General features: G+C 38.5%; 3 protein-coding genes and 1 non-coding gene across 4 annotated transcripts; 2 read left to right on the forward strand and 2 right to left on the reverse strand.

The window, feature by feature from the left end:
- Window positions 1–2,381, forward strand: LOC147863875 (cytochrome P450 76C1-like). The gene is made up of 4 exons (XM_087319163.1): window positions 1–509; window positions 653–920; window positions 1,031–1,219; window positions 1,700–2,381. Exons 1-4 carry the CDS (start codon window positions 31–33, stop codon window positions 2,312–2,314), a joined length of 1,551 nt encoding a protein of 516 aa, XP_087175289.1. The 5' UTR covers window positions 1–30; the 3' UTR covers window positions 2,315–2,381.
- Window positions 2,382–6,615: 4,234 nt separating this feature from the next.
- On the forward strand, window positions 6,616–9,954 carry LOC147863876 (ATP-citrate synthase alpha chain protein 3-like). Its single transcript, XM_087319589.1, has 13 exons — window positions 6,616–6,878; window positions 7,358–7,471; window positions 7,586–7,648; window positions 7,818–7,979; window positions 8,117–8,197; window positions 8,289–8,340; window positions 8,447–8,561; window positions 8,655–8,736; window positions 8,839–8,934; window positions 9,029–9,130; window positions 9,236–9,352; window positions 9,447–9,563; window positions 9,651–9,954. The coding sequence occupies exons 1-13, from the start codon at window positions 6,780–6,782 to the stop codon at window positions 9,720–9,722; spliced, it is 1,272 nt and encodes a 423-aa protein (XP_087175715.1). The 5' UTR covers window positions 6,616–6,779; the 3' UTR covers window positions 9,723–9,954.
- Window positions 9,955–11,641: 1,687 nt separating this feature from the next.
- Window positions 11,642–11,714, reverse strand: TRNAA-UGC (transfer RNA alanine (anticodon UGC)). Its single transcript has one exon. It is a non-coding gene; the product is annotated as a tRNA-Ala (tRNA).
- Window positions 11,715–12,593: 879 nt separating this feature from the next.
- LOC147863878 (uncharacterized) lies at window positions 12,594–18,345 on the reverse strand. Its single transcript, XM_087319846.1, has 13 exons — window positions 17,941–18,345; window positions 16,781–16,950; window positions 16,557–16,685; window positions 16,305–16,397; window positions 16,134–16,213; window positions 15,305–15,418; window positions 14,646–14,719; window positions 14,475–14,551; window positions 14,307–14,390; window positions 14,144–14,236; window positions 13,959–14,066; window positions 13,790–13,864; window positions 12,594–13,383 (listed from the first exon to the last, which is right to left on the reverse strand). Exons 1-13 carry the CDS (start codon window positions 18,221–18,223, stop codon window positions 12,892–12,894), a joined length of 1,872 nt encoding a protein of 623 aa, XP_087175972.1. The 5' UTR covers window positions 18,224–18,345; the 3' UTR covers window positions 12,594–12,891.
- Window positions 18,346–22,128: the final 3,783 nt, after the last annotated feature.

Consider the following 22,128-nt stretch of genomic DNA (forward strand, 5'->3'; position numbering starts at 1 on the left):
AATACTATCACGATTTTATTCACACTACTTATGGCTGCAACGCTAGTTGTTGTCAGAGGGATGCTAGTCCGAATATTGGTATTATTTATGCTAGCCATTGGCACCATCGACCAATGGATGAGGACATCCACAAGGCCATTGTCTCCACCCGGGCCGCATAGATGGGCATTACCCATCATTGGGAACCTACCCCATCTCATGATGATGACTCGAAACCTCCCAATGCACCAAGCATTGTGCGAGATGAGCAAAAGATATGGGCCATTGCTAGAACTCCGACTTGGTGGATCACAACGGCTCTTGGTAGTGTCATCGCCCGACATCGCATCTCTTGTCCTCCAGAAGCACGATAAGATCTTCTCGGGACGTGCACCCAATATTGCCACCTCCATCCTTGCCAGCTCACCCTCCCCTGGCATCGCATTCTCAAACCCTGGATCCAAGTGGAAGCTCCTACGACGTGTGTGCACCACCCAACTCTTTGCTCCCAAGAACCTCATCACATTTAGGTGTTCCTTTTTGCATTCATACCCCTAACACTTCAAAAATTTCACCAACACACTCAAGTAGATGTCTTGTTAAAATAACATATTATGAGTTATTTGGGTTCAATTTGTTAAACACTAAACTTATTTTTAATTTTTTTGTCTAGGCCTATCATATGCGAAGAAGTGCATGCCATGTTATCCTCCATGGTAGACAATGTTAGATCTAGTCATAATCTCATCATTCGCAATAGCCTTCAAAAGTGCACTAACAACATTATATCAAGGATGACTTTGGGAAAGACATTAGATGAGATTAAGTCTAGCAAACAACACCAAGAAAGCTTTGTTGAGTTGTTAGTCAAAGCTATTGAATACATAGGTGTGATCAATATTAGTGATGTTATTCCCTCTTTAGCATGGTTGGATCTCCAAGTGAGTATCTTTAAATTTTGTTTTATGGATTTAAACTTGTTCTCTTTAGCGTTTTCTTTTTACCTTTAATTTCATGACATAGCATACATTCGATTTTATCATATGTAAAGAGTTGCGGTCGACGCATGAAAGATGTCTCCTCGAAGCTTCACAATCATTTTAAAGAAATCATTAGTGAACATCGAGACAATTTGGCGAAAAATACAACACCTCTAAATGTGGATTTCCTTGATATTCTCCTCTCTATCAAAGATGAAGATGTTGAAATCACCGATGATAATATAGTATCAACCTTAGTGGTATGATATTTAAAATCATTATCGTGGATGCATAGTCATGTGCATGTTAATTTATATGTATATACTTGCTAAATTAAATTCCATTAGACTACGCATGAGTGAACCATTTTAATGATGTCGATATATTGGTTAACACACATAGAAAATTGCCTATTTACGCTTGACAATTCCTGTATGTGTGCATGCACATGTGTTTATAGATATATCTGAGATTGTGTGCACATATGCATATAATCCAAATTAATGAGTGGTTTTTGGGGTTTGGGGTTCTACACACATATATATAACACAACATGGGGTTCACAAATTAAAATGTTGCATCAAATTAGTACATGATATTAAAATTTTCATGTTGATTAATCGATTGAAACCATGTCATAGTGCATGAACTAACATTAGCTCAATGGAACCTAATCTACTACCATATTCTTTTCCTTGATTATAAAATTTTCACATTAGCTTTCTTTCTTTTTTAACCAGGACATGTTTGTAGGAGGAACTGACACGTCTTCTATCACAATTGAATGGGCACTTGCAGAGTTGCTAGCTAATCCAAAGAAAATGAAACTTTTACAAAGTGAACTCATGAGAGTTGTTGGAGATACAAAACCGGTTGATATATCAAATCTTCCAAATTTGCCTTATTTATCTTCTGTAGTAAAGGAGACCATGAGGATGCATCCAGTTATACCATTGCTTCTACCACGTAAGCTAACACAATCATGTGAACTATTTGGTTATGAGATTCTTGCTGATACACAAGTATACGTAAATGTGTGGGCAATAGGACACGATCCAAATGTATGGGATAATCCTTCACAATTTCTTCCTGAAAGATTTTTAAACCATGACAAGATTAACATGCGCGGAGTAAACTTTGACTTCCTACCTTTTGGTTCAGGAAGACGTATGTGCCCAGGGTCACCTCTAGCACTCATAACCACTGAATTTATTTTGGCCAACTTGCTTCACAATTTTGAGTGGAAGGCTTGTAATGAACCAAAACTCAATGAGTCATTTGGGATTATCGTAAAGTTAGAAACTCCCTTAGTTGTCAAGGCATATCCCAAATTGTCTTTGTTGCAAAATCATTGAGTTTGCAATGATGTGCGTATGCTTTTCTTTTTGCATTAATTTAAATCCAAGGTATTTCTCATGATTCCCTTTTGGTTCAGCACTTGATCAATAACTACATGATTCTTTCCCAAACAAATTTACTTAATTAGTCTTTCCCAAACAAACTAGTTTGTAATGATATAATGATATTATCTTTTTTGTTTTTGGAAAAGAAAAACTTATTTATCTTTTGTTAAATAGATTCTCATGAACACTAGTTAGTTCCATACACATAATCACTTCTTGCACTATTTGTCTCTTGACTTTAAGAAGCAAAATGTGGGCACTTGAGTACATCCATCAAATGACCATGGTCTAAGAAAACTACTAAATGACAATATATGGCTAGCTAGAAGTAGGTGTACTTATACAATTATGCCCCTATTTCATAGGGGTCTTTAAAACATACACAAAACATGCTCATATATCAATATAAAGAGAAAATCTTATGATCGGCCCAAAATTCAAAACTCGAAAGAGTGAATCAGAGAATGGGTTGCAAATGAGGAGTGATCCTCATTATATAGGCCAAATATGGTCATTGGGACTAGGCGTTGGGACTTAGCCATTGGGTGGTCCCTTGGGACTACTTGTTGGGACTGGTTTGTCCCAACCCAAGGTGGCGCCTTCTTAAGGTCTAGGATGCTTCGTCGTCGTTTTCAAGCTTGATCTCGATGGCCATCCACTCCTTCCAGTCGATCGACTTTACGAACAACAAGACTTTATCCATCCCCACTAGTCTTTGTTCCCACTCCGGGAGCCGAACAAAGCGCCGCTTGAACTCCAGGAACGCCATCGTTGCGCCCCAGTGGGTTTTCGCCGACGCTACCCACTAATCAAAGTCATGCCGACCCCGACTTTTCGGCCTCCCACCTTCGTATGCCTCCAAGAGCGCCTCTTCGAAGGCCTCCCACGAACTATGAGCTTCTCAGAGCTCCTTTACCCTTGTGTGCATCCAGATGGCTACCACATGACAGAAGAATTCCAACCTCAACATCTCATCTACATTTTGCGTCACCATTTCCGCATTGTAGGCTTCCAAATAGAATGGGACTTTGTCCCCGTTGAATTGGTCGACTCGATCGACCACGCTCTTGACAGCTTGTTGTGCCGCTTCTCGTCTCATTGTCGCTTGTCCGAACTCCATCACTACCTTCGCCATTATGTCAGTGAAAACATTGTATTCCATCTCCATCTTCCATTGCTGCCCCTTCACGTCAGGTTCACCAAAGATGTCGTGGAAATCCGTGCGTACATGTATCAAAATGGGGCGGGACCCCCATGGTTTGGGACCAGAGAGAGAAGGAAGAGGGACAACCAAGTTTTGTCGGTGTCGGATACGCCGGTTGTGACGCTGACCAGAGCGTTTCCAAACTCACATCGGAAGCAACTGAGAGAGAGAATTAGACTTAGAATTAGAATTAGAATTTTTATCGTCCATAAAGAGGCCAATTTTGACCTAGAGAGAGAGAGAGAGAACGTGCGCACACCACTTCCTTAACACGTGTGTCAAAATGGGGCGGGACCACCGGGGTTTGGGACTAGAGAGAGAAGGAAGAGGGACAACCAAGTTTCGTCGGTGCCGGATACGCCGGCTGTGACGCCAACCAGATCGTTTCCAAACTCACATTGAAAGCAACTGAGAGAGAGAATTAGACTTAGAATTAGAATTAGAATTTTTATCGTCCATAAAGAGGCCAATTTTGACCTAGAGAGAGAGAGAGAGAACGTGCGCGCACCACTTCCTTAACACATGGTTTATATATAGAAACTGAAAGAACAAAAACAGTTCGACACAAACAAAGACAGATGTAGAAAACCCTTTATATATATATATAAAAGAACCGCTGAATACACCTCCGAATTTGTGCCAGAGTGAACATACCAGATTACAGCAATTGTCTGCTGCCAAGCCGTCAGTCGGGGAGCTCTCAGGCTCATCGCACAGAGTGGGGTCTTGCAAAAAAGATAGAGCAGAACCGAAACCCTCAGAGCATATGAGCTCTGACCCGACTAAACACTAAACCAAAATGGAACCCCCAAACCCTAGTAGACTAACATGAATAGGATACAAACTCCGATCGGTGAACTAAACAAACACGAAACAGAAAACCTGATTGGGGAACCCAAACAAAACAGGGAAAACTCCAAAAATGGGAACCCTTTCACAAGAGACCCCTCCCTCCTTTTATAGCACAAGTAGGGAGGTATGTTACAAGTCAATCAAATATCCCCTTTTCGAGGGGATATTTGCCTCGATATCCGGAGCGGTGATTGATGAGAGTACATTAAACACCCTCACTTTCACACCCCACTATGTATGCAAGTGCACTTATGACACTTATTAACTGTATCGGCACCGCATTTCGCACCCTTCCCTTTTCCTTTTTATTTGTACACACATTTAACAAATGTACATGTGCACACGGTGCACATTGCCTACTTTGCCCGATCCACCCGGTTTTTTCTCACCGTAGCTAGAAATCCCTACGATAACGTGGCAAGGGAAAAATCAAGATGCAAGGAGAGGATCTCACTACAATGATGGTTGTGGTCATGGACGAAACAATGCAAGAAAGGGAAAACACGATCAGCCTAGACCGAGTCATAGGGACAATCATCAGAATGACGAGCCAATTCAATGAAAAAGACATCTCACGCTACCTAGAGGCATACAAAGCCGAGATGTTGATGAGGGACATTCCCAAAGCAAAGCAACTTAGTGGCTTTGCAAGAGTTGTAACGTCGAGTCTCCATGGGGAGATACTTGAGATGATTGCAAAGAGTCGCTATTGAGTGGAGTTTGATAGAGGGGTGCTTGAAGAGTACGATTTAGAAGCGTAAGGATGACCAAGAAAGACCTAATGGATTGGGTCGAGCTCCCTAGGAAGGGGAGAAACACAATAACGATACTTCAAGAGTTTGAGAAGCATTTCGTTCGGCTTGTGACACACAATATAACGATGCTCAATACGAGTAAAGTTCTATTATTTCTCAAAGTGTTGGAGTGCAAGACGAGAGAAAGTCGGCTCTCTACTCGAGAATGAAGACGCGATCACCATGGATTGGGTCGTCGTAAGAAGGGCATCTAGCCGCTTCGACAAGCGACGTCAATGGTTACACAATAAAACCTCCACGATCTGCCAAATGTCCATTAGAAGAGAGACACACCTTGCGGGAGTTCCCAGAGCCCTAGAAAAGGAGGAGTCTAGAAAACTAGGAATGGGGCCTACGACAAATGTGGTGGGAAGGACCGAGTGGGAGGATCGACCATTGAAGAGCTCACAAAGATGGTGTGGGACCTCCAGATATCACAAGGAAGGAGAGACGGTGGTCACCCCCCCTCAAGACCGGTGTTAGAGCTTAGATCTAAAGTAAGCATATGATACGGATAACAAAGATAGATTAATAAGAAAGGGGAGAGAGAAAGAAGGGTGTCAATCCACCCGACCACCCTCGAGCGAAGGGATCGAGACAGACTCAAGCCTTGATCGGCGCCCCATACCATCGTCGTGGCGTCGAGTCGTACCTGGTGCTGGCGCGCTCGCTACAAGAGTTGACCCACCACAAGAATAGAGTCTCGATGTAGTCAAGAGATCCTCAAATGAGGGTAGCTAGGCCTGATATTTATAGCCAGACCCAAGGCCCCCAAGCAAGTTCACACTTGGCGTAATGGGTTGTCTCAATCCCGAGGATTAAAAGTAATCCTCCCCTTCTTTACACTCTCGTTTAACCCTCACATTTGTATCCACATGTATGGAATACTACGGTACATTCTCAACACGGGATATTATATGGTCATGCCCGTAACAACCGGGGTTCTGCAACTGCGGAAAGATTGATGATGTGGTGCAACAATCCCGATCACCTACGAAGGGAGTGGGTGAACTTCCAAGAGGCCATTGGACGAGGACAAAGTGTGGCCCTTGGAATTGGACACCAGCCCGGGGATGAATGGAAGAGGTTGGTTGATGGAAGGGCCGGAAGCACGGGGACAAATCGAAGCCGGACCATAGCATTGCATTGGAAGAAGGGGCCCCTGCACAGACTCTTATGTTGACCCATCACCCACATATACATACATACAAGAACAGAACAGAGGAGAAGAAGAAAAAGAAGAAGAAGAAGAAGAAGAAGAAGAAGAGTCTCCTCTGTTGTGCTCTAGAGATTGAGACCAGTCAGCCAGACGGACTGGACTCCTCTGTCTGCCCCATCTGGGTTTTTTATTATTTATAACTTCAAAGCTAAAGACTGCACAGTAGTTAAGCTAGATTAAGTACAGATCCATCTCTCTCTCTCTCTCTCTCTCTCTCTCAGATTTCTTTGTTTGTGGGCTTTCTTGGTTAGACCAGACCTTAGATCGATCTCTGTCTCTCTGCATCCGCTCTCAGCTGTCTACTTGTCCTACAACAGCAGCTGCAGCAGAGGAATCCATATCGATCGAATGGCCAGGAAGAAGATCAGAGAGTACGACTCGAAGAGGATCCTCAAGGAACACCTCCAGAGGCTCGCCAACATCTCCCTCGCCATCAAATCCGCACAGGTACACACGTGCATACACACACATACACATACACATACGTGCGTGTGTATATATGTGCATACGCACGCATTATACATGCTTGTGGTGATGAATCTGATCAATTTCATTCATAAGAATATATATGTGTGTGTGTGTGCATACGCACGCATTATACATGCTTGTAGTGATGAATCTGATCCAATTTCATTCATAAGAATATGTGTGTGTGTGTGTGTGTGCATACGCACGCATTATACATGCTTGCAGTGATGAATCTGATCAATTTCATTCATAAGAATATATATATATATGTGTGTGTGTGTGTGCATACGCACGCATTATACATGCTTGTTGTGGTGATGAATCTGATCCAATTTCATTCATGTGAATATATATATATGTGTGTGTGTGTGTGTGTGTGTGTGTGTGTGCATACGCACGCATTATACATGCTTGTGGTGATGAATCTGATCCCATTCCATTCATGTGACTGAGTGAAGGTGACCCAATCCACAGACTTTGATGAGCTGGTGAGCAGGGAACCATGGCTCAACTCCACCAAGCTCGTCGTCAAACCAGACATGCTCTTTGGCAAGAGAGGGAAGAGCGGACTGGTATTTATATTTCTCTATCTATATATGCTTATGTTTTCTTTCTTTCGTTCTTCTAGGGTATATAGATTTATTTATGAAATTCCCAGTCTTTATTTACTTTTGGTTGCTGTCTAGGTTGCTCTCAATTTGGATCTCGCTGGAGTCCAGGCGTTTGTGAAAGACCGCCTCGGAAAAGAGGTGTGTATGGGAGTATAAGGCAGAGTAATTGAAATCTAGTAAATGAGGTTTCGTAGTTGATTTTTGGATCCCATCTTGCTATAATCTTCTAGAAGATGGATACGCACCTTGTTGATTTTGGTATCTGAATTGAAATCTACTAAACTGCTTCTTGTTTGGTTTTGCATAGGTTGAAATGGGTGGAGCCAAAGCCCCTATCACCACATTCATCGTGGAACCGTTCGTGCCTCACGATGATGAGTACTATTTCTCAATTGTCTCTGAGCGCCTGGGTGTGACAGTTAGTTTCTCTGAATGCGGAGGAATTGATATTGAGGAGAACTGGGACAAGGTAAAGGAATTAGGCTCCACCTCATCTAATAAATGAGATCTCCAAATGCTGCATGATATAAATGCATACAAGATCCCATGTTTGTTCGTTTCTTGAAATTGGCCAGTAAGTAATATATACTAGTAATTGATGCACAGGTGAAGCAAGTTTTCGTCCCAACTGCGCAGCCTTTGAGTACTAAACTTGTCGCCCCTCTCATTGCCACTCTTTCTTTGGAGGTAGGTCATCGTCTTTGGTGTTAATTTTCTATTATTGAGAATTCTTGGTTCTTCATGTTTTCTGATGTCAATTAATGATTTCCATATTCAGATCCGACCAAAAATTGAAGCCTTTATCAAAGGTGTATTCTCGGTTTTTGAAGGTGATGCCATTTTGCTACAATTTTGCAATATAGACAGAGGAGAGGATCTCTTATAGTCAGATGCTTAGCGATGTTTTGGCTGAAAATACTTACTTTCTGCTAACAGATCTTGACTTCACATTCTTGGAGATGAACCCTTTCACTCTTGTTGGGGGGGAGCCGTTTCCTCTTGACATGCGGGGGGAACTTGATGACACTGCAGCTTTCAAAAACTTTCAGAAGTAATGATGGTCTTTGGAAAACTCTACGATTATTGAAATGTTTAGTTATTGGTCATGCTAACTAACACTAAGTTGGCACTGAAAATAATGCAGGTGGGGTAATGTGGAATTCCCACTGCCATTTGGAAGGGTCATGAGTCCATCAGAAAAGCTAGTATATGCTATGGATGAGAAAGTATATTCCAGATTGCCTCATTTTATTTGCTTTAGTAAAATGTTGTAATGATACTTTTTTTGTTGGTGTGACATTGCTGTTTGTTTTGTCTTCCGAGCACAGACTAGTGCATCCTTGAAGTTGGCAATATTGAACCCAAATGCACGCATTTGGACGATGGTTGCAGGTGGAGGTGCAAGTGTCATCTATGCCGATACAGTAAGGAAACCTAACTGTACTATGCTTCACTTAATATTTCCATGTATTTATTTCACTCCCCTATGAACCTAACATACAAATGAATTGTATGCAGGTGGGAGACTTGGGTTATGCCGCTGACCTTGGTAACTATGCTGAGTATAGTGGTGCTCCAAAGGAAGACGAAGTTCTTCACTATGCGAGAGTGCTATTGGATGTAGGCTGAACTCTAAAACCTTGAAAAACTGAACCATTTTGCATATCTTGTTGTTTTTTCTTTTAGAAACAAAATGTTAATCAAAAGATGGATATTTGATATCAGTGTGCCACAGCCAATCCTGATGGTCGTCCAAGGGCCCTCATTGTCGGTGGAGGCATTGCTAATTTTACAGATGTTGCTGCTACTTTTGGGGGTATCATTAGAGCAATGCGTGAGAAGGTGAGAGAAGTCATGAACTTTACATGTGGCCGAAAACATGGATTTTTATCATGTGCGTTAAAGGATCTTAGGAAACTTATCTTTCCATGTACAGCAAAACCAAATGAAAGAGAGTAAGTTGCGAGTGTATGTGCGGAGAGGTGGGCCAAATTGGGAACAGGGTCTTGCAAAGATGCGAGCATTGAGCAATGAGATCAACGTGCCAATTGAGGTATATGCAGACTGTCCTTCTGATTCTTTGTACAAGTTATGAGGTCCCTTTTTACTAATCTTACTTTGGTTTTTTTGTTGTTTTTAGGTGTATGGTCCGGAAGCTAGCATGACGGGGATCTGTAAGCAAGCCATTGATTACATTGAAGTGTCTGCTTGAGTGGGTCTCGTCGAGAAAATTTTCCTTATTAATCTGGTCAATTTAGAACATCACTGTAAGAGCTTAATTATGCTCCTAGGTGTGACTTTATTTTAGGAGAATCTGAACATTTCTTCTAAAAGAAGCAAGCAAAAGTAGAATAAATAAGGGTACTCACTGTCCTTGATTGTAAATTTGGATCTTGTATCCATTGAACATGTTTGTTTGGAAAATATTTTCTGTTCGTTAGAAATCTGAATTCGAGTGAGAACTCCATCGGGTATAAACTAAAATATCTCATTGTGAACAACGGAATTGGATACATACACCTATATATAAATAAAATTTCAAATTACTGGCAAGTCAAGTTATTTCAAACCCTGTTTGGTAAGAAGAGAAGCCCAATATGATCACGAGTAGTAAATGTATAGTTTATGTTTCTTAGGTATAAAACTTGTCCTAGGGTGCTTGAACGGTTTCATAGTAAAGCTGTTCTCCAAAATAAATATCAAGATGTGAACATGTGAATTGTCTATTTTCTCTTTTAAGCTATGGAATTTATATTTATTGTTTTTATGGCGAGTTGGATGGTATTGTTCTCTTTGCTACTTTCACATTAAAGCTTATCAATCAAAATTTTAGCTAACTAATTGTTTTGACTAAATCAAATACATGCCTTTTTCTCATACATAGAATGCTGATACATAGTAAAGCTGTTCTCCAGAATAAATATCAAGATGTGAACATGTGAATTGTCTATTTTCTCTTCTAAGCTATGGAATTTATATTTATTGTTTTTATGGCGAGTTGGATGGTATTGTTCTCTTTGCTACTTTCACATTAAAGCTTATCAATCAAAATTTTAGCTAACTAATTGTTTTGACTAAATCAAATACATGCCTTTTTCTCATACATAGAATGCTGATATCATGAATTGGATGGTATTGTTCTCTTTGCTACTTTCACATTGAAGCTTATCAATCAAAATTTTAGCTAACTAATTGTCTTTGACTAAATCAAATACATGCCTTTTTCTCATACATAGACTGACTGCTGATATCATGAATGGAATGGTTGTGATGAGACCTATTATTGGCAGCAAATTCATTGAAAGTAAATTTAAGAATTCTTCAAATTTCCCAGATGGTTACACACTCAACTAGTTCAAGGAGTGTATGAATACTAATGCCGACATTACAGATTATCAACAGCTTTATCGATGTTTATTGAGGTTTTGATCATTTAGTAATAAATCTTATCAACTGTGAAGTTTATTTGCAGCAGCGATCCGAAATTCATCTGCTTGTCTACAAATGTCAATCAATTGTGACTGCAAGTTCAAATAGAATTAAATTGTTTCATGTCTAGAAGAAAAGAGAGCCAGTCAAAGTGCCTATTAGTCCAAATCTTTCTCCAGTACTCTTGAATGCCACCGACTTTATGGGTCCTGAAGGTCAAAAGAAAGAATCTTTTAATAATGATTTATTCATATAGATGAGGAATAAGTTTCATGATGTTAGTTTTTCATATTTTTAGGCTAGTTTTTCATATTATATATATCTACGACTTCCATTGATTACTATGAAGTGGACATTATTTGTGAAGCATACATAATGTGATGCATCATCGTCTCTTATTTGCAAACCTAACGACAAATCAGATTTGTAACCCATTACAAAGTAATCAAAGAAAGAGAAAAAACTCCAAACAATAAGTATAAATGATCCATGATTGATTTGTAGAGGAACTTATTTCTCTAATAGGCGTTTCAAACAGGGGTTAGGCATTCAGAAAACAAGAAAGTAGAGGTACGGTCAGCAGCCAGCTAATACAAAATTTAATAATGATGGAATGGAATACAGCTTTTTATGGTTCTTTCGATATTAATTAAAGAGGATTGGTTGATCAAGTAATGGTTTAAACAAAGAGCAGAGATTTTATGGAGATGACGGGCATCGATCCCGCTACCTATCGCATGCAAAGCGATCGCTCTACCATTTGAGCTACATCCCCTTATGAGATAGGATTGTTTTCTGTCTATAATAATCATAATAATTTAAAGAAAAAACACCAAATTTTACCAAAAATTCATGCTAAATTGCTAATGATATTAACACATGCAGTGGAATCACTTTGGAGATTGTCTACAGGCATGAAACGCATAACTAATTTGTGTGGGTGGGTTGAGGAGTGTGAGGAGACATTGTATCAAACATTTGATTTGGTTGGGTAGAACAAGGCTGTGGCAAAGTTGGCCAAATACATTTAGGTGTACCCATGTGGATCAGATATGGCTTGCAATTTTCTCGGTGACCTAGCAATTATACAGGCCATGTGCCTTGCTTGTATCCCTGTACGCCTTCTCTGCTATTGAGAATAGAATATTGAACATTTTGATGACTTATCAATGGCAAAATCACATCGTTAACATAGAATTGTGAAAGACATTTGCTCTACGATTACCAAAGCACATTTCATGGCCAGAGGGATGATAGAAGTAGAGAAAGAGAACAAAAACAACTTTGCTTCATTGCTTCTCACTTACATCAAGTATCACTAAATATTTGACTTTAAATTTTCATCTTCCACATAACCACCTGCCACTCGGATTATTTATCCCCTTTACAAAAAGTCCATCTCCATATTTCATCTCAATTATTTTATGTTTCCATGCCCTCCCACACATAATTCATAACTTGATTAACAATCTTGGGAACATTTTAGTTACAACTCGGTTAATCAATTGACTTAACATGCACACGAAGACAGATTAAACACTAACCACAACCTCAGTTTAAATTGAAGGAGCTCAAATGCATACCTTCACATTTTATTTAATAACTTCTCATTGGCACTGAACTCCCCTCGTAAAGCAATAGTATTTATAAAACATGGCATGGAAAATCAGTCAGTATTAAAACAGTAATTAGAGCGAAAATTTGTCTTACAAAATTTTTAAGGATTTTATAAAAATCCTCTATATTCTGGTCGTATATTATCCCCAGCATTTCAAAAATTTGACATTGGTCATCATTATTTTATCTTCATCATGAGACCTGTGTGCAGCTGTTCTGAGCAAGCATTCCAAGTCTATCAATCGATGATTTCAGGGGCATGCACTTTTTCTTTCGTCTTCACCTTTTCTTTCTCCTAGTCACTCAACCATGGGTGTGCCTCTTCTACCTAAACCTCACCTTTTCTTGTCTTTTGAGAGCTTCTTTTTCCTTTTCTTCATTGCTTTGGGTGTTTTGTTTTTCCGAGCTTCTCGCTTCTCCTCCTTCACTTTCTTCTTGTGAGCCTTGCGAGCATCTTTTGGGTCTCCCTCGTCACATTTTGGATTATTGACACACTCCTGAACATCAGTGTCACTGTCATCATCGCTAGAATCATCACTGCCACTGCTCTCTTCATCATTATGCCTATTAGGATCCTCTCCAACATTAACCTCATTATTGGTATCGATCCTCAGGCCTTCAGATTGCAAAGGTGAAACCTCAGTGATATCATTAACCTTTGGCTCCTCCTTATCCAAAATTGATGGCACAAGTCGAACACCTGATAGGTCATTCTTCAGTCCAATAATTGTCTGGTAGTATATGCCCTCTGTATCCTTCCCACTCGCTATCCGTTGCATATCACGTTCATAATCCTTCACTTGATCTAGTGTTCTTGGAATGAACGACTGCATAACAATCATAAACTGATGTTTATTATCTATTTATTTAATGAAATGAGAATGGATTTATACATGTTATAATGTGACGAAAACATAATGTGTTACACATACAACGGTCAGAACTACTGATATATATTAGACATTGCAGTTTTCACTCAGGCAAACTTCACATGTTTTCAATGTCACAGAGCATATATATATGTGCACTCCTTCAAATGTTTCTAGTCTCAAAGACAAGAATAGTGTTCTGCTGCGTTTTTTCTTTCAACTAATTTTCCCATGGCAGGCAATTCATCAAGGTTTCCCATCAATCATGAATGTATCAGTTAAAGGACTGTGTCGTCATATATGCAAGCATCATAAACATTTTATCTATCTCCTGTTCTACTTTCCAATGTTTAATATGACTCACCTGAACAAAGACTGCTTCTGCCACTTTATCCTCAGGTTCTGGCCTCTCGTTGCGAGACTGAATGTTTTCCTGTATCTGTACAAAAACATTGCCCATGACACAAATGAATTAAAAACGTTTGTTTTTATGTAGACAATAAAGAAAACTGATTGTAATTTGACAAGCATACCTTCTCAAGATAATTGTCCACATCATCATCAGAGATTGATGGATCCACAACAAAATCAAATAGCTCGCGAACCATCATAACTGATACACCATTTTTTCTGAAGAAATCCTACATCAGAAAATATCCATGAATCAGCATCCTAGTTCTTATAAATCTTTGTGCATAAAAATTTACAGCCAACTGACCGTCACATGTAGACAGTCTTCTCTTAAGAAATCAAGGGCTCGAGGATGATCCAAATCTACTGATTGTGACACATCGATGATGTGTAGATGACCCTAGCATCCATACAAAAAGATTAAGAGCAGAGAACCTCATGTTATTAAGGAAACAGGGACTTGAAAAAACCTCATAATATAAAATGTTGTATTCACTCAGATCCCCGTGAACAAGTCTGCACTTTTGAAACATCAACCGCATCATGACAACCAACTGGATACCAAACAACCAATGTACATTCAGTCAGATCTCTCATAACATCCTTTTTTCTCTCCTGCCTAGCTACTGTTATCTTACCTCTAAATAGCACTCTCTCAACTTTGAGTCCGAAAGTGAAGCATCCTTCAAGCGAGGAGCCGGCCAACCATCATGACCTAATAATAACAATAATAATGGGGACAAAACTTTTATACAAGGAAATTCTTTTTTATTTCTGATGAGAACTGTATCTATTGAGGCAGTGATTACCTATAAAAGCCATCACTAAAACATGCAGCCTAAGCAGTAAAGGTGATGGGCAGCGAATTCCTGCACTTTTTAACCTGCAAAAACAAAAACAGAAATCCATTAATCCAGGGTAGCATTGCACTTTGAAAGCAAGAGAAATATATAATGACATGCACAGCCTGATAAAAAGTAAAAATAAAATTAAGGACTTCTTGTGCCCATGAGTTGAGATCGTATGGGACTTCAAACAGACCTCCATCTTCATAAATACTTGGTTTCGAATATACATCAGCTCCTATTTAGGATAACCACCTTAAAACAACCTAAACCCTAAACCCTAAACCACCCTAGCTACAAACCTAAACGATGTCTAATATTTCATATATTTAGTCTATTTCCTTTAATAGGCATTAGTGCCATGAGTGATCAGCATGTCGGTACTGAATCTCTGGTCTCACCACCAAACAAAAGCAACGTACAGCCAAATTTCCAAGAATAACCAAGTAATTTTTAGAAGAGACTAACACAGCAAGTTAGCTATCCTATTCCTGTTTCAAGTTATTCCACTATCTCCCAAGTAAGGTATTACTCAAGTTATTAAGCATACCTTTACATAATCCTTTCACATTTCATTTTCATAGTTAACTTCTCAACCTATGAATTTGAGATAAATCTAGTACCTTGCAAGATTTCGCATTTCCTTCTCTGCCCATGTTTTCACCATCTTTCGAGGATTGTGTTTGCAATATCCATGCCTGAATCGATAATCACCTTGCACATATCTTTCCCGGTCTCTACATGTGGAGAAGAATGGCTAAGAATATGTACACGGCACACTTAGAAAGTTATTTGAAATCCATACAGTTACAATTACTGTTGCTAATTACTGAAGAAATGAGATGGGCATATCAAGTGTCTGAATGCACCCAAACTGGATTCAAAAAGAGTTATTCTAGTTTCCTGATTCAGCAGAGATAACTATGAATCATGATCTCAGTGCGTTCTGGGAACACGAGAAGCATTGTAGATTATGGGAACTTTGAAACCTAATAAAAAGTGTGTTCCTCACTTTCCACGAGAGACAATGTTTCAGCTTCAATTTCTCCTTAAATAGCAAAAGTGTTACATTAGGGAGATGTAATGGCACAAGAAAAACTTGATATTTTCTTTTAAATTTTAGATACGCACTTCTTAACACACCTATGCAATATTTGGTGGTTTTTAAGTTGCCTAAATAAATATCGTTACTATGTTATTTTATGTAGGGCCTTAAAAATATTGACATGATTGGTTATGTTCTAAGATTCTTTTGTCAGTGCTAATCATTATTACTGGTCAGACACTGTAATCTAATACTTATAATTCTGATCTGAATCACTCTAATTAATCATCTAACTGTCAAATAATTCAAATGTGAATTGAGTGAGTATGGGCAGATGCAACTATTAATTAACCAGTAGCAATATAAAGATGCCAAGTGCTATTTGTATACTGTAGAAAAGAACCCACTTGAACACAAGTATTGAAGTTTTATAAATCTTTATTGCTAGCTCATCACCAGTGCTTGCCGTTGCATGATATACATTTGCCTACAATCATCACATAGTAGTATTAGTTAGCACATGCAATGTACATAATATTTAAAATAAACTTAAAAAAACAATGAAGGATTCTTAATACCTCTTTACCAGTGGAAATGCACCCATTTATATCACTGAAAACCCCTTGATTTAACATTTTGAAAAGGACCATTCTTGTCCTGGGATCAATTGCCTGCATGAATGAAAATCCTCATTTTAGTTCAAAAACCATACCACTTTGCTGTACTTTCAGCAACCACTTCTATCTAGTACCGCACAATCAAAATAGTGCTCAAGTGACAATTAGACAGTCTATCAACATACATACTAAAACACTTTTCACAGGACTTACTTGTTCAACAGTTGCACGATCCGCCTTCTCAAACACTCGAGTTTTGTTCTCTGAAATGCGACGAACACTTTCACGAATAGCTGTACTTACAGAGTTGTCCATTCCCACAGATGTTTTGGATCCCCATTCCTAAAATAAAAAAATTTACATTTTACATCTGCAGAAGTGTTTGTGGTTCCTCCCATGTTGTGAAATAAATCTATAGTGCACATAGGACTACATACCTGCAGTGGGCCAACATTTATACGAGATGTGTATTTCTGATATTGATTACTCCGGGATTGCATTGAATTCTGGGAAATTACAGAGCCACCATTTGCATTTGGGCGATTTTGCAAAGAGAACGATGATTTATACGCTGTCGGAATATGAGTGCCACCCCTAGATTGCAAATCTGAATATACATTTATACATAGTAAGCATGTGTCCTGATAGTAATCACATGGAGATCAAATGAAGTCAAAGCTCCCTTCTTTAAAGGTCTTGATAATCTATACATAAATCCACAATTTTGAAAGGCTAACAGCGAGAAAACGAGAGGATAAGGAAGAAAAAGATTGTAAGCATTCAAAGTTGTAGAAGTTACCCCAGTTGTCTTGATGGAGTTTTGAATGAATTCAACTTGGAACCTAATCGAGAATATCGATTTGAGAGAGGAGGTTTAAATGTGAAGAGGAAGAACAGAAAACTACTTGTAAGATCTATTCCACGAATCGTGGATTATAATTTATTGGATGAAACTGAGATTTGAAAATTAGGAGAGTCAACAAACTATTTAAGACTGAAATATTTACATGTCTTCATGATGAATAATGCATTCATTTCATATTGTAGTTCTGAATAAGATTATCATAAAAAGTGATGTAATGCCAAGCTTGTCCCCAAGCCAGTGAAGTCCCTCAAACATCTAAGAGTTCATGTATAACTACAAGAGCTGAAATGCCGTCATGAAGGCTACATCCACAAGAATAGGAGGTGTGATATAGTGAATGCATCATCAAAAACAACACAAAACTTACAGTTACATATAAGCATAAGAACAAAATCAAACAACAATCATATGGGATAACAGAAAACAACAGAGTAAAATTAAATGACGAGGACGAAATCAGAAAGACAAAAAAATCGATCAAAACAAGCAATTGAAGAGAAGGAAGAACCTAGTATGCCAAACTTTCATATGAGAACTACTGGTTTGCACAAATTCCTCATACAAGTAATTGATGGAAGAGATAGAGAAACTATCCAGATTCTCTGAAGACCTTTGCAATCAGGTAGAAAGGAAGAAACTATTAAAACCAATATTCGTAATGAAAACAAGTTCAACATTCATGGAGAATAAAAAAACAATAAGCTCGCCGGAGAATATAAGGGCGGCTCTTACCGTCATGAAGATCAAACCAGTCCAAAGCACCCATAACTTCATCGTCGTCGTCGTCGTCGTCTTCGTCATACTCATCATCTTCTTCTTCCCCTTCCTGGTCTTCTTCTTCTTTGTTCTTCTTGACCACTGATTCGTCTTTTTCTTCTTCTTCTTCTTCTTCTTCTTCCTCCTCCTCCTCCTCCACTTGTGTTCCTGCTTCTGCTAATGCTTTCCTTGTTTGCTGAGGATCGAACTCGGTGGGAGCCACAGGATGCAGAATCTGAGTTTCCTTAGACGATATCATCGTCGTCGTTATCTCTGTTCTTTCCGGAGAAGCCTAAAACCTTCAATGAGCATGACCTCTGTTTCTGCCACACAGACTGTGTGTGTGTGTGTGTGTGTGTGTGTGTGTGTGTGTGTGTGTGTGAGAGAGAGAGAGAGAGAGAGAAAGAGAGAACCCAATGGAGACCAGGAGGTCATGGGTTCAAGCCCTACCTTCCACAATGGCATCTAGTACGTATGTAAATGAAGAGCATATATGTATGTATGTATGGACTATTAATTATAGAGAGGTGAGAAATTTGGGTTTCGAACCCAACCCATAGTGCTTGCTAGTTACTGCCTTCTCGGTTAGTAAAGGTTCCCCGATGGAGACCAAAACGTCATGGTTTTGGGTTACCTTGTTAGAGACCTCTCACGATATTTACGCACCTCCTAAAAGTATCCTATGTTGCCCACACACTATGCTTTTGCTTTGCTAGTTTTTTTTTTCAATTGTCGTCTACTGAACCCCTCGAAGCTCGCCTCACTCGTGAATTAGCCTTTGTGTTCATGCGCATGTACCCTCTAGTTGTTGCCAATGTCGGATCGGTTTAAAACGCTCAATCTCCCATTGAAGCTATCAAGATCCATCGACAATTTAGATAGGTCGTGGAAAGAGATGTAAAATAATATAACGTGAAAGCATCTCCTTTATATCTCATATAAGAGCCTTTAGACATCCCACTGATTCGATGTAACAATTTATAATGTATAGATTCATGAACATAGTGTATTAGCTGGCGTGTAGGGTGGGTTTATACTATTGGAATTTGGAACCATCCCGGGTTTTACAGGAGTGATGCCTAGAGTTAGTGGTGGTTTTGAGGCTACCGAATAAGGATCCCAATAAGAGAATTTGTTAGCCCTTTGCAAATGACTTGACGGACTCTCATAATTCTTTTCAATTCTATAGGAATTACATCATGGAAGAAATCAAGATCCACCAACTAAGTTGACAAAACTGTTAAAACTTTTATAAGTGGTAAACGGCTTGTGCTTTGTAGCCTTAAGAAAGATTGCAAATTTAATTCTTGAGAAATGAGTTTGATATTGTGTTTGTTACAAAAAATCATTCATGATTTTTAGACTGAGTTGCATGACACCAACGTGGTGCATTACACCATATTTTCCATGTCTTAATTAAATATATTTCTTTCTTATACAATATTATTTTTGGCTTTAGTCTTTTGATACTTAAAACAAGAATTGAATGTTTTTATGCTTCAGCCAAACCCACTGTTGATTAACACAATCTACGATGAATGTGGATTATTCAACTAAAAAATGGCCCTAAACTTGTGTATATGTATAAAACATACCCTCCCCTTCACTCATCCTTGGTTGCATATGTTCAATGGCATTCTTATAACAGGATAAGTTCACAAGGTTTCAATTGAGATTTATTACCAAATATTTCTTTCAACTTGGAAGGAAATATCGACATGTATATATTAGGAAAATTGCAAATATAGCACAAAATACTTTGGGGCAAATTCTCATTAGAAGCATTTGAAGTGATAAATAACAAAAGCAAACATTTGTCCTCACAACATTCCGTAACTTTCCTCATATATGTATAATGTCACTAAGAGACAAAGTTCAAACAACAATTCATTTCTTAGGACCCACCATCTCCTACCCATAATCTTAGTTTGACCATCATCATGTAGTTCACTACTCAACCAACTATTCAACCTTCTCCTTGTCGACGTAATAATTGATCCATCGTGAAACTAAACACTTCTCGAGCATATTGTTGCATGTATGTAAACAAACCCATTCAAAAAACTTAATAAATTGCTTACACCTTTTTTTTAAATCAGAGACAAATCAATGCCAATTGTAGTTGATCAATGTTAAAAGTATGTAAAACACTATCAAACATTTAAAGTACAAAAAAGTTTTCCCATTTTAATCAGTGATGTGTTATGTTTTACATCATTGTGTTGAAATTCAAACTATCTTGAAGAAATCCACAAATGCTTGAGGGGTAGGAAGATGAACTTGCCAGGGCATTCCAAAGAGATTCATTCACATGCAAGCGCACACGCGACAATCCTTGCTCAGTCTTTCAGACTTCATTTCTTGATAGTCTTTGTACTTTTATCAAAGAGTTTATAACACTCTTACTATGTATACACCCCAATGTACTTTGTTCCCACTTTTTTAGCAACATTATTGGATTTTGTCAGCTATTCTCCAATGGAGGTGGTTTGAACTATGTACTTTATTGTTAGTTACCTACATTAGGTATGTATACTCATCTTTCAAGACATTATTAACTTTAGTCTTTGCAATATAGAATTTGTTTTTCATCATACTAAATACAATAGATTTTTACACAATTGTACCATCTTGAATTTGTGTTTGTAATGCAATTACAGAATCCCATAATAACACTTTTGGTGACCACGATGAGCTATCAAACATTTAGTCGATGAACTTGATTATCATTTGAAAGGGTTGATAGAGTGTGAATAAAGCAAGAAGCTTAAAGAAGCAAAGACAACGGTGTGCATATGATGAAGTTGAATTACAAAATGGGTCTAGCAGATTTAGTGGAAGGTGCTTCGATACTTGTGAATAACATCAAGGACACAAAGGGCAAAAGCAGATACCCTAAAGGGGGCGTGGAGAGAACAGTCCATTGATTTATCACAAAACCACCGCAAACTCCTAGAATTCGACTTGACATAAAGTAAAACCCCAGCATTATGGATTACCTTGAAAAAAAACTAAGTGCATTGTTTTTTCATGAAGGCTACCTTGGGCTTCCATTACAAATCGAAATGTAGGGGTAACTTAAGTAAAATTGTGATTTAAGGATGTGACATGTTTCAACTACATAACATAGACGATCCCATATTTAGGCTATCAAAATGGCCTTTTACTTGTGAGAGGGAGACAACCTCATCAGTAAGTCACAAGGGGTTAAATCATTACGAGGTTTATCTCCCTAGGTTTACCATCCCCAAATTTGCCCTCCATAGGCTACCTTTCCTTGGTAATCAAATTTTCAGCTTCATGAAGGACATGAGGATCACAATGCATGTCTTGAAGTTTGAGAGGTATTTGAAAAGCATCCAATCATTAATGATCACCACAATAGGCCCAATTTTACTGTGCTATGAGTTACTTACAAAGATAGAAAAACCGGAGTTGTGAAGTGCTATAAAGGTGAAAACAAATTTTTTGAGCGCATGACATTTTACCCACATAGGGTAGAGACATGCATGAGTATATTATTAAAAAAACATTGTACGTAAAAGAAGGTTGCACTTTTTGAGAGGTGAAAACTTGCACCGAGATTACTCTCTCAATTTTAGGGTGAAGTAAGCATGTCCTCAATTATTTACTTTATGAGGCAAAAGATCAACAAGGGCACACACGATAAATTTGACTAATGGCAGTTATCCCATCACTTAAATATATAAAGTGTCTTGTTTAATTTAATAAAGTGAAGGTGGAGACGAGTCGAAGTACAAGAGAGGAATGGTGTAAGAGAGAGAAAGAAAGAAAGATATATTAACGTCTTCTAAGACCAAAATTGGTCCATGAGAGAGAGAGAGAAATATATTAACGTTTTCTAAGACTAAATTTGGCCCATGCAATAATTGATTACAATAATGAGAGAGATGTCGGCCCTCTCCAAGGGGCATATGGTTTGAAAACGAAGAAAAGAGAGAGAGAGAGAGTCACAGAGAGTAAAAGAAACGCCTTATTCAATGATGAGAGAAAGCATACCTTATTCTAGTATGAAGACCGTCCAAAAGAGCACCTTTTCTAAACAATGCATGAATTCTTCTTCCTTTTTTTTTTCTTTTTCACACTTGTTATGGTCGACATCCTCCAAAAGACAAGTGCTTCTCGAGATGTTCGATGATTTAT

Source organism: Azolla caroliniana, unplaced genomic scaffold, assembly GCF_043228905.1.
Source record: "Azolla caroliniana isolate FFs.n. ecotype wild unplaced genomic scaffold, voAzoCaro1.0.p SCAF_5, whole genome shotgun sequence".
NCBI classification, from domain to species: domain Eukaryota; kingdom Viridiplantae; phylum Streptophyta; class Polypodiopsida; order Salviniales; family Salviniaceae; genus Azolla; species Azolla caroliniana.